We start from the raw sequence: 12,790 nt of genomic DNA, 5'->3' as shown, positions 1-12,790 counted from the left end.
TTATGATTGTTAGAAATGTCAAGTTATTTTATTTAGATAGTATTTTCGAGTTTATGATTTATGATTAGTATAAAAAATAAAAAAATAAAGGTCGTTTCACTTCTCTTGCCTATCCAGTATCTGAGTGGGTTTCTCCTCGAATGACAGGTGCGGTGTCAGCTCTAGTGGCTCATAGTTAATCACATGTTCGCATTCGACATGTACTTCCGCAACATGTAGACTTGGAACACATTATGAACTCCCGCTAGATTCGGCGGTAAAGTAACTCTGTATGCGAGTGTCCCAACTCTCTCTAGGATCTCAAAGGGTCCGATGAATCTAAGGCTGAACTTGCCCTTCTTCCCGAACCTCATCACACCCTTCATCGGTGCGACCTTTATGAGAACATGATCCCCTACTGCGAACTCAAGATCTCGCTGCCTCTGGTCTGCATAACTTTTCTGACGGCTCTGTGCATTCTTCATCCTGTCCCTAATCCTGGCCACTAAATCTGCTATCTGCATGACAATATCCAGACCCAACTCTACTCGCTCTCCCACCTCATCAAAATAAACTGGCGACCTACACCTCCTCCCGTACAGTGCCCCATATGGAGCCATACCTATCGATGCCTGATAACTGTTGTTTTATGTGAACTCCACAAGAGGTAACTTCGGCTCCCAGCTGCCCTAGAAGTCGATCCTGCAGGCTCGGAGTAGATCCTCCAGAATCTGAATCACCCTTTCTAACTGACCGTCTATCTAAGGATGGAAGGCAGTACTGAACAATAACTTAGTACCTAGCGCCTGGTGAAGACTCTTCCAGAATGCAGACGTGAACCTCGATCCTTGTCTGACACGATGGATACTGGAATCCCATGCAGTTTGACTATCTCTCTGATGTACAGCTCTGTGTACTGAGTCATGGTGAAAGTCTTCCTGATCGGTAAGAAATGAGCTGATTTAGTGAGCCGATCAACAATCACCCATATGGCATTGATTCCTCCAGTGGTCCTCGGAAGCCCTGTCACAAAATGAATAGTAATGTTCTCCCATTTCCACTCGGGAATAGGGAGTGGTCTCAGCTTTCCTGCAGGTCTCTGATGCTCTGCTTTGAGCTGCTAACAAGTCAAACACTCGGAGACGAATAGCAGAATATCTCGTTTCATGCCCGACCACCAATACAGTGTCTGTAGATCCTTATACATTTTCGTACTCCATGGATGGATGGAGTATGGGGTGCTGTGGGCCTCACTCAAGATATCTGCTCGAAGGGAATCACTGTCAGGAACCCATAGGCGGTCTCTATATCTGACTATGCCGTCCACAACTGCATACAGTCTCTGGCTCTTAGCCTCGTCCCTCTGTCTCCACTTCTGTAACTGTTAGTCAGAAGTCTGCCCTGTCCGTATTCTGTCTCTCAGAGTCGGCTGTACTGTAAGGTCCAAATTTAAGACGACGTGCTCCAACGGCATACGAATCTAGGAAATTATGAAAAATGAGTAATTAATTCATTTTAGTTGCTAATTAATTATATGACATAATTGTTTATATTCTATTTGAGATTTTATTGTCATCATGCATTAAATTGGTATTTTTAGGAATATTCAAGTGACAATCGAGGAACGGGGACCGATGGCTAAAATGTAAAAGGATTTTTATTAAATAATTATTTTTAATTATTTAAATTGTGGCCGATGCTTTTAAGTAATTTTTGAAAATATAGGATTTTAAACTAATTTTATACGCCGGGACGTAAATTTTATCGGTGTTGGTTTTTCAACTAAAAATCGAGCTTTTTAGCAACCCGACTAATAAATTCACATTTTTAATTAAAGAAAACTTTGTTATTATTTTATTTAAAATCCTAAATATACTAATGGGCCTAATTTAATGGCTTATTAGGCCTAAAGTCTAGATTAAGGAGTAATTAGTATTTAAAATAAAGAAATTGCAAAACCCTACACAATTCTAGACTCAAGTTTCGGCCACCCTTTTTTTTCCTCCAACCAAAACTCTCTCCCACTCACTCCCATGACAGCTTTATTATTTTCTGAAAAACCTCACGGCGCACTTGCACACAAATTTCAGAAGTAATTTTCGGAGCATCAAGGCAAGTTCAAGCCGTCGTCGCGTCCCGTTCTTCGTCGTCAAAGGATATTTGAGCGTAATCTATGCAAAGGCACGCCTTAATCTCCTTTTCTCATCCGTTACATCATATTAATGTTTTAATTATTACATGCATGAAGGATATGAAAGATTTATTTCAGAATTTTCGCAAAACTGCATGGGTGCATAAGGAAAGTTGATATTTGATTCAAATAAACCGTTATTTGCATGCTAAGGGACTGCCATGATGCCATACTATGTTTAAGTAAAGCTTTCAAGTAAAACAAAGCCACACACACACAACCAAGGTAGATAGAAACCATCGGGAACCAGGAAAATCTATAAGTTGCTGTCATGTGATCTATGGGCGGCGGGTTTGATACCCCACGGCTGGGCGTGAGTTGGCTTCGGTCTGGAGGCTAGTCAGGGTCGTGGTGGGGTCTAGGGGAGAGTCCTAGCCATGCTAGGACTCGAGCTGAGAGGCGGCAAGGAGTCCTTTGCATGAGGGATTCCTACCCGAGAGTGTTCTAGCCATGCGCAGGGGGCGCTGGTTTGCTGGGATAAGAGGCTCGGTCCAGTGGGATGGGCTGGGGCATGGCATGACAGTAGGTCCCTAGGAGAGTGCACCACAGGATGGTTCAAGGGCTGGGTGGGTGGCTAGGTCCTAAGCTCAAGATTTAAGAGTCCTAGTGTGATACAATGTCTCGGCCAGCACGAGTTCTGAATATTGGGCTTTGATTTCTTGTCCAGGGGCATGGTCCGTGAGTTCTTAGTGTCCAGTAGGCTACTTTAACATGTTGGGCACCTTTTGGCTTGTTTTGGTTCGGGGGTAACTCGATAAAATTAATAGAGGACTCGGGGTCGAAGTTTAGGTGTCAAAGTGAGTTTTAAAATAAAGAAAATTTGGAAAACGGCTCACGGGGGTCGAGTCATGATCCATAAGGGCTAAAATAATATAAAAAGACTAAATTTAGAATTTAGGAATTTTATATTAAAGTTTGGTATTTTTCGTGATTAAAACACCGTTAAAATAATTAAGAAAAGATAATTGAAAAAGTCTAAGTTTTAAGCCAAATAAAATTACGAAAAAAGTTCACATAAGCTTAAATAATTATTTGGGACATGTTAGAGTCATGAAATCAAGAAAAAAGTCGAAAACTTAAAAAGTCGAGTCCAGGGGTAAAACGGTCTTTTTGCACCGGGAAATTAGTAAAGGTCATGGCAGTGCCTTAAATGCTATTTTTATGATATTATGATTATTTTTAATTGATTATGAAATGTTCATGATTACAGGGTGATTTTTAAATGTCTATTTGATTTTCATGGTTTAAAGAAGACATCTAAAATACATGTTGCATGCTTGGTTTCAAAATGGAAAATGTAAATATTGTTCAGGATTTTTCTAAAGTGATGTGAATGAAAAAAAAAAGTTGAAGGATGTGAAGTGATTGTGACTAATTCGTTAATGTTGGCGACGTCGTGAGGGTTACGGTCCCAGTGGGAGCCCGACGATCGTGTTTCCATCATTGCGAATATGTGGTAACGGTTATGTGGTAACGGAATAATGGGAATATCGTGAGGGGAAAAGGCCCCAGAGGGAGCCCCGACGATCGTATTTCTGTTCGAATCATGATAGGCCAGGGCCCAGTTGACCTGTGAGAGTGTTGCTGGTGTCCCCCGCCGCCCAGTACTGTGATTATATGTAGATGGATCCATCGACCTTCACGATCATGATCAGGAAAGTCAAAATTATCGATCTGAATTCAACAAAGGAAAAGGAAAAATGTTTATGATCATGTTAAAAAAGGTTTTTGTCATGATAAGGAAAAAGATCATGGTTATTTTTGCATATCGTGAAATGTATTTTTACTTACAAGTATTTTCACTGTTGCACGTAGTTTTATACTTATTATTTGTTATCAAGATTATGGGGTGTTGAGTCTTTAGGCTCACTAGGTGTGATGGGTGCAGGTGAGTTCGAGGGAGGTCTTGACGGATGATCTGACTGGACTGAAGGCGCACACAACCCGAGGTCCAGCACTTCTTTTATTCCGCACTATGACTTTTGACTCATGATTTATGGTTAAGGATTTTTTAGACAATTTATTTATGTTTGAGAGGTTTTTGAGAGGTTTAGTATTGGCTTTACTTTTCAATCTAGTGTTGTTAGGTTTGGTAAAACAAAATGACTATTTCATTGATTTTTAAAACTGCTAGTTGGTTGATGTTTCATTTTTAAGCGTAAAATATTTTATAGAAGAATATTTTAATAGAAAAAAAAAAAAAAAAATTTTTCTAGCACTTTTAAAGCAATAAAAAGGGCAGGACGTTTCATGTATTGTCAGAGTAGCAAGATTCGAGGCCTCGTCTCTGGCATAAACTACAAGCTCAAATATCTGAATCTCAGCTTGTAGCGGTCTCTGCACAGACAAATGAGCAATCACTGCGTGCTTCCTGCTCAGAGCGTCTGCAACCACATTGGCCTTACTCGGATGGTAGCTAATGTCGCAATCATAATCTTTCACCAGCTCAAGCCATCTTCTCTGCCTCATATTCAGCTCTTTCTGTGTGAAGAAGTATTTCAGGCACTTATGGTCGGTAAATATCCTGCACTTCTCCCCATACAGATAGTTTCTCCAGATCTTTATGGCAAATATTACTGCTGCTAGCTCAAGGTCATGAGTCGGATAATTTTTCTCATGGACCTTCAGCTGTCTGGACGCGTATGCTATCAGTCTGTCCTGATGCATCAGAACCACGCCCAACCCAAGCTTTGATGCATCTGTATACACCACAAACTCTCCTTGCCATGATGGCATAGCTAGAACTGGTGCAGTGGTCAAAGCCTGCTTCAGTATGTTAAAGCTCTCCTGGCACTCAGATACCCAGATAAACTTGGCATTCTTCTTCGTCAAGGCGGTCATAGGCACCGCAATAAAAGAGAAGCCCTGCATGAAACTCCTGTAATAGTGCCAATCCCAATAAACTACGGATCTCTGTCACGCTCTTAGGAACTAGCCAATCTATGACTGCCTCTACTTTGCTGGGGTCGACCTCTATGCCTTCATGAGATACAATGTGGTCCACGAATGCCACCCGATCAAGCCAGAACTCACATTTGCTGAACTTGGCATACATTCGTCTGTCCCGTAGAGTTTGTAACACTGTCCTCAGATGCTGACTGTGCTCCTCCCTACTCTTTGAATAGATCAGGATATCGTCAATAAAGACTATGATGAACTGATCCAAATATGGCAGAAACACGCGATTCATGAGATCCATGAAGATCGCTGGCGCATTCGTCAGTCCAAAGGGCATCACCATAAACTCATAGTGCCCGTAACGCGTCCGGAAGGCTGTCTTTTGCACATCAGACTCTCTCACCTTCAGCTGATGATACCCAGATCGAATGTCTATTTTGGAGAACACTGATGCTCCCTGAAGCTGATCAAATAAGTCCTTGAGCCTCGACAGCGGATACTTATTCTTAACTGTGACTCTGTTCAGCTCTCTGTAGTCAATACACAGTCGCATGCTGGCATCCTTCTTCTTAACAAAAGGAACTGGTGCGCCCCAAGGAGAAAAACTAGGGCGAATGAAACCTTAATCAAGCAGATCCTGAATCTGATATTTGAGCTCTTTCATCTCTGTAGGTGCTAGCCGGTAGGGTGTTTTAGATATCGGCACTGTGCCTGGCATAATCTCAATCGAAAAATCCACCTCACTGTCTGGTGGGATGCCTGAAACATCGTCAGGCAAAACACCAGAGAACTCGCTGACTACATCCACGTCCTCAAGTCTCTGACTGACTGGCTCGATCACTGATACAATACTGGCTAAGAATTCCTGACAGCCTCTATTGATAAGCTTCCTCGCACACATGCAAGAAATTACGTGCGACATCTGCTGATGTCTAGCTTCCTCGAAAACAAACGGCTTCCCACTAGGCGGTCTGACAGATACCGATCTCTGTCAAAAATCTATGACTGCTTCATGAGAAGATTTCCAGTCCATGCCCAAGATGATATCAAACTCGGCAACGATAGTACTATCAGATTTGCCTGTACTGCCTTCTGTTTCAATCTAAGCTCCAATCCTCTCATTATCCGAGATGTGAACATCTGATCCCCGGATGGAATCGATACCCTGAAACCCAAATCCATCGCTTCAGGTATGATTCCTAGTCGCTTGACGAAAGATTCAGACATAAAATAATGCGTAGCCCCTGAATCTAGCAATGCATGCGTGGCTACACCTGTAATATATATCCTCCCTGCGACAAAACATACCATCAAATCTAATAGTGTTGAACTTAAGGAATTTCTTATCGGCAATTAACCCAAAATCCTTAAAAATCACCGCATTAACCCAAACATCGTTTCCCAAAAATTTGAAATTAACCCTCAGAATATCAAAATTTGCAAACTAGCCCCTTAAAGTTCGAAAATTGCACTTTGGTCCTCAAATTATCGGTTAATACAATTGGTTCCCTAAAATTCCTCAAATCAAACAATTAAATTCTTAATCCCAAACCGGTAGAACATGCATCCTAAATCTTTCTAAGTTATAACTCCCAAAAATAAATCCTCATACAAGCATAAAATCTATGCAATTGTACGGTAAATTAAAATCTTAAACAACAGGGTTACCAGTAATCAGTGTCGAGTCTGGATCTGCATCGGTCTCCTCGGCATGCATCACATAGGCCCGGCCGGTAGTGGAGCATGTGTTCTTTTGGCAATTCGCTACTTTGTGGCCTTCCTGTCCACAAACGAAACATCTGAAAGTCCCCAATAAGCACCTGCCGACATGGAACTTGTTGCCCTGCGAGCCTGGCTGCCTATCATCTGGCTTAGGCGCCCCTGGAACCTGAGGAGGTCTCTGCTGCTGGGGCCTCCTAAACTTACCCTGGGGCTTCTGCTGCCCCTGCTTTTGGCCCTGAAAACCGTTTCTTTTGCGGCTGGGAACTGGACTGTGTCTGCTGCTGCTTCCTCTGCATCTCAAAGTCTATTCTTGCAGAGCCTGCTCCGCCTGAAAAGCGCAGGCGGTGACCTCATCGTAACCTGCCGGCCTCATCAGCATGACATCCCGGTGGAGGGTGGGTCTCAGTCCATCTAAAAAGTGCCGCAGCTTCTGATCGGCATCCTTCGCTATCATGGGCTAAAAATGGCAGCCCCTGTAGAACTTGCAGATGAACTCCGCCACAGATGAGTCTCCCTGGCGGATACTCATAAACTCTCTCTTCAGGCGGCCCTTGACGTCGGCTGGAAAGTACTTCTCATAGAACAACTCCTTGAACCTGGCCCTTATATGGGTAGCCAAGTCACCAACATGAGCGGTCCCTCTCACCACATGGACGCATCGTCTCTCAAGATATAGATGGCGCACCTGACCCGGTCGCCATCCCTCATCTGAAGATACTCAAAATGTAGCTCCAAAGACCGGATCCATCCCTCTGCTATGAACGGATCAGTAGTACCCCCGAACTCCTTCGGGTTGAGCTGATGGAACTACTCAAAAACATCCACCTGAGGCCTAGGAGCATGCTGTACATGCTCCAGTAGCCTAGCCATACCCTCCAAAACTCGAGTAGTCGGGTCCCCTGACGGTGATGGTGGTGGAGGTCCCCTGCCATCTCTAGGAATCTCATCTTGCATATATGCACTGGGAGCACATCTGGGAGGCATATATGAATACAGTCCAATTTATAAATGTAACCCATCATGCAATTAACCTAGTTTTTAAAATAATAAACCTTAGATCATAAAAGCAGTTAAACCTACACCGCAGATCATCATAAAGCGTATATCATGAAAACATGTGGGTGATAACAGTAAATCATTTTAAACATTTAAAATATAAAAGCTTACAGACTTGAGGTTTTGAAGACTGAGCTGCAGAAGCTGGCGGTGGCACAAACCTATACAGGACCCTTGCTCTGATACCAACTGTAACGTCTACCGTTTTAAAAGTGCGGAAATATATATAAAAGCTCACATTTGGAAATTAAGCATTTAAATAAATTGCATGCATGCAATCCTATTTAAAAATATCGTTTAAAAATAATCATAAGTAATTACCACTAAAAATATAACAGAGCAAAACGAGTTAAAATCCTAACATCAAACAGTAATATAAAACAACGTATAAAATGCTCATATCATCTCAATAATATAAAATCATAAATGTACGGAAAATCATGAGGTCCTCGGGTCGTGTCGCCCACCAGGTCTGCCGACTCAGAGTTTAGCACCTTCGGTCCTTTCGCCATCGAGCTCACCTGCATCGCACACTCCTAGTGAGTCTAAAGACTCAACACACCTGTACCATAAATAACAAGTACATATACATGGCACACAACTGGGAAAAATACCATACTAAACATATCTTTCATGAACTATAAAAGCATAATGTAAACGTGTCAAAACAGCTCATCGTTATTCATCATTCATCATCATTATTTATCATTTCCATTGGTGAATTCCTTTAATTAGAGGTGATTATCGTACATAATCATTTACGATGAATCCATCATACATAGAACTGAGGTACCCGGCGGCTGTCGGACATCAGTGATATGATTACCCATCTACTGTGCCTAGGCCACATCATCATCATTTACATATACGCCATGCATTTACATATATTTCGATAGCCACAACTAATTCCTATCATTCAAAACATCATCATTTTCATCACTTATAAAAATCAAGCACAAACGCAATTTTCTTTAAATATAAGCAGTCAACATATATTTTCATAATATCAAACTTATTCGGTTTGTTTTAAAATCTGGACCGGAGTCCCGGTTTTAACCCGAATCGAACCGAAACTTCTCCAAATTTTCTCAAAATTTTACCACACCTAATAAACATCTAAAAGGCTCTAAAAACCTCAAGACAAGATCTCTAAGCCCTTCGAACAATTCCAAGAAAGCTACTGGATTTTTTTCACCACCTAGGAACAAACCCGCACTCTTTCCACTTGAGAATTCTCGCCCCTAGCTCACGCCCAAGCGACTCAGCCACAAACCAGCCCACCTAGGACCAAGACTATACTCTACAGAACCCACTAGAATCACAGCTACAGCCCCATGCACGCTGGACATCACGATCGGTTGCTAGGCTCCAAGGATCCCAACTCTCGGCTACTTCCTACTCCTCGATCAACCGTGCTTGGGGTTGGCTCCAGCACGTGCTGAGCCCTTCCAAACCTTGTCTCAGACCCACCAGAGTCTGGTCTAAGGCTTGGCTAGGTCCCTGCATGGCTAGCTGACCCCTGCACTCTAATTATGTAGAGGCCCGTATTTCGTATTTGAAATATTACGGAATAATTTAAAATTTTTCTTATTAAAAATAAATAACATGTCTCATTCATAAAATAAACTTGATAAAAAGGTTTGATGTTCAAAATAGCAGCGGAAGTAAATATCTGTTTCAAAACAACAACTTAAAATAATTCATCGTGATAAAAATGAGTTTGCATAAAAATGATAATAAAAATGAAGCATGAGGTCATCGGGTTCCTACTACTACCGACCCAAGCTAGCTCACTGATCCCCGCCCTCGGTCTCGACCTCATCAGTACCTACAACAATCAAGTCTAGTGAGTCTTAAGACTCAGCATGTATATATCGTGAAATAATAAGTAAATATATAATAAAATCGCATGCAACTTAAAAATATCGTGTCGTAACTTAAACATGGAAATCGTGTCATGATTAATTATAAATACGTGCATAAATGAAAATCGTATGTAAAATGTTTGCTTGATAGAGCCCTGTCATAAAATAGCATATCAAAATTTTCTGTTGAGAATATGTTCTACGCGAGTGGCCCATAACATAACGTAACATAACATGAATCGTGAATCGTCTGATCAGACCTAACCACAGTATACTGTGCGGTAAGGATCATCACAACCCTTGGTCTGGATATCCGTACCCATACATGAACATGAACTGGTCGTAGGTCACCGGGTGAAGTAATAATCCCATAAGCTGCATCCCATAAGCATGAAGTGGCCACAAGACATATCGCATATATCTCAAACATAAACTTTTATATTTTTATGCACGTAATATAATTAAATATCCTGTTTTATTTTACCGAAGGAGTTGGATTGTTACCAGGCTCGCTGCATCCTAATCCTAACATGAGAACATGAAAATAAACTTAACTTGACCAAAACCTCCTAATTGAACCCAAAAACTGGACTATTACGCCCAACGAACTTAGTATTCAATCATGGCTTCGTACCAACTCGAACCAACATCGAACCGTCATTTAGCCATGATTAAAATACTCTTAAAATACTGAAAAACATGACCATAGGGCTTCAATACACGAAAATTGTGCATGGAGGCCAAAATCATGAAACGCTCTTCCGAGAGTCACTTTGGCACATTACACCGTAAATTCTCGTACGACCTCTAAACTTAACCAAATCACAAACGGCCAAACAAATGACCTTCCTAACTCAATAAGGTACTGTCCAGTTCTAGGACATAGGCTAAAAGCCAACCAAGAACTCGTACGTGACCTCCGAACCGCTGCAAAGTTGCTGTAAAATTCCAGCGGCAGCAACTGTGCTTGCTTCGCTTCGATTACACGGCTAATGGTCATTGGGGCTTGAACCACCAACCAGAGCCTCTTTCCAACATCCTAAGGTATGGTTTGAACCATGGCTAAGGGCCCTAGGCCAACCATAATCCAAACAAACAACTACGACAATCCGAAGTTTCACCCGAGAACACCATGCTGTACCGTGGAGGGCGTTGCTTCATTTTGTTGTCATATATCATTCAAGTGGCCATTTGATCAACAATGGCATGATCTAGACATCATGAGGTATTGTGTGAACCATGGATAGGGCTAGAAGCCAACCAAGATCCACCCAACACACAAATTTCGAAACTCACCCACCCAAAACCGAAAAAGAAGGAAACCGAGGGACTTGTCTTGTTTGTTTAAACTTTCGATGGGATCATGAACCAAGCCATGGAAGGTCATCTTGGTTATGTCCTAGAAATGCTAAGGAAGGGTCCTAACCATGGTTACAGGCCCAAAAGGCAATCAAGATTCGAACCTCCTTGAGCATTCAAAAACCAGAATTTCGAGACTCAACTTGCAACTATGGTGGAGTTGCTGTCAAGTCTTGAATCCAGCGAGTAGGGGCTTGAGCTAATGGACCAACATGACTCCAATACACTCTAGTACATGCCTAGGTACAGCCTTGAATGCCTGGAACCGAGCCAACCCCTGAAATTACAAAAATCATACCAAACGTGAAGCACAAGTGGGAGCCAAAAATTCTGTGGAGATTGTTTTTCAAGTTGCTGTCCAAAAAATCAGTTTTTGTTTCATGAATCATGCGCATGTGATGTTTAAAATACTTATATGACTTGATTGAAGAGAAATGAAGGATATAAACAAGCCTGGAAATCATCTTGAAGAAAGAACTGACCGATACGACGAATACGGCTCAGAGGAGACGGAGTTCCTTTTCTTTTCTACTTTTCTCTCTTCTTTTCTTGCTAGCCTCTCAAGATTTTTTTTTTCTCTGAATTTCACTTTGAATTTTATAAAAAGAGGAGAGGGAAATGGCTAGGAGGTGAATGAGGAAGTCTACTAATTGAATGGGGATTGATTGGCAACTTTAAAACCTTTCTATCCTAGTTGCTTGTGAGTTATGGAATGATGTGTGATATTATTTGATTGAGGGAGATTTAGGGGGATAATTGAGGGTGAATGGCCGATTCTTGCTTATCAAGAATAAGGGAGAAAATTGCTTAATGGTTAATTATTGATGATTTAAAATGAGGGGATTAACCATGCAATGAAAGGATTAAGGAAAAATATCAATAGAGAGATACTAAAATTTATCAAATCCTCCAAGTGTGATGGCCGATTTTATCTTTCAAAAATGTGGTATAAATATTGCTTATTTAATAATTTTGGTGATTAGAAAGAAGGGATTATCATACCAAGAAAAAGATTAAGGAAATGAATCAAGATGGTGAGTTGTCAACTATCTTTAAATCCTTTGAAGTGGGGTGGCCGAAAATTCTATTAAAATGGGGTGAGAATATTGCTTAAATCTTGTATTTTAAATCTTTAAATTTTTATCTACCCATTAAGTATTTTAGTGAATTAAATAATTAATTTAGGATAGTGATTATCTTGCATGCATGGCTAATTTTTAATTTAAATTTACTAACATGTTAAGTTACAATTTCTTAAATAAAATAAGCCTAGATTAACTTATCTCAATTGGTCACATATTTTAATTTAGGCTTTTAATTAAATTATTGGACATAGAAGAATTTATTTACTACTTAACTCTAATAAATTAATTAAATTCTTAAAAATTCTTTTACATTAAAATAAATTATCCTTTATCATGAATAAATTCTAGGAATATTTTCTTATCGTTAAATTTTATCTTAATACTCCAACTCTAGTCCGGCCTCACTTATTTAACTGAAAAGAAAAAACTAAACTTATGCGATTTAAAATAAATAATCATGACTATCAAATTTAAAAATGCTTTAAATAATAAAGAAATCATTTTTAATTTAAAATACTAGAAATTATGCATGGCTTATACGTAGTCTGATTTAACGGGTTCTACAAATTATCCCAAGAACCGAGCCACCCCATTGAAACAATACTCTCGGCGCTTCCCCCTGCAGCGATCAGCAA

General features: G+C 40.6%; 1 protein-coding gene across 1 annotated transcript; it reads right to left on the bottom strand.

Moving 5' to 3' along the window:
* Window positions 1-5,690: 5,690 nt before the first annotated feature.
* Window positions 5,691-7,244, bottom strand: LOC140982073 (uncharacterized). The gene is made up of 4 exons (XM_073448487.1): window positions 7,140-7,244; window positions 6,737-7,025; window positions 6,149-6,360; window positions 5,691-6,056 (listed from the first exon to the last, which is right to left on the bottom strand). Exons 1-4 carry the CDS (start codon window positions 7,242-7,244, stop codon window positions 5,691-5,693), a joined length of 972 nt encoding a protein of 323 aa, XP_073304588.1.
* Between the last annotated feature and the right edge of the window lie 5,546 nt (window positions 7,245-12,790).

The sequence above is a fragment of the Primulina huaijiensis genome, chromosome 8 (genome assembly GCF_012295235.1).
Source record: "Primulina huaijiensis isolate GDHJ02 chromosome 8, ASM1229523v2, whole genome shotgun sequence".
In the NCBI taxonomy this organism is placed as follows: Eukaryota; Viridiplantae; Streptophyta; class Magnoliopsida; order Lamiales; family Gesneriaceae; genus Primulina; species Primulina huaijiensis.
This window is presented reverse-complemented; position numbering and strand designations above follow the sequence as displayed.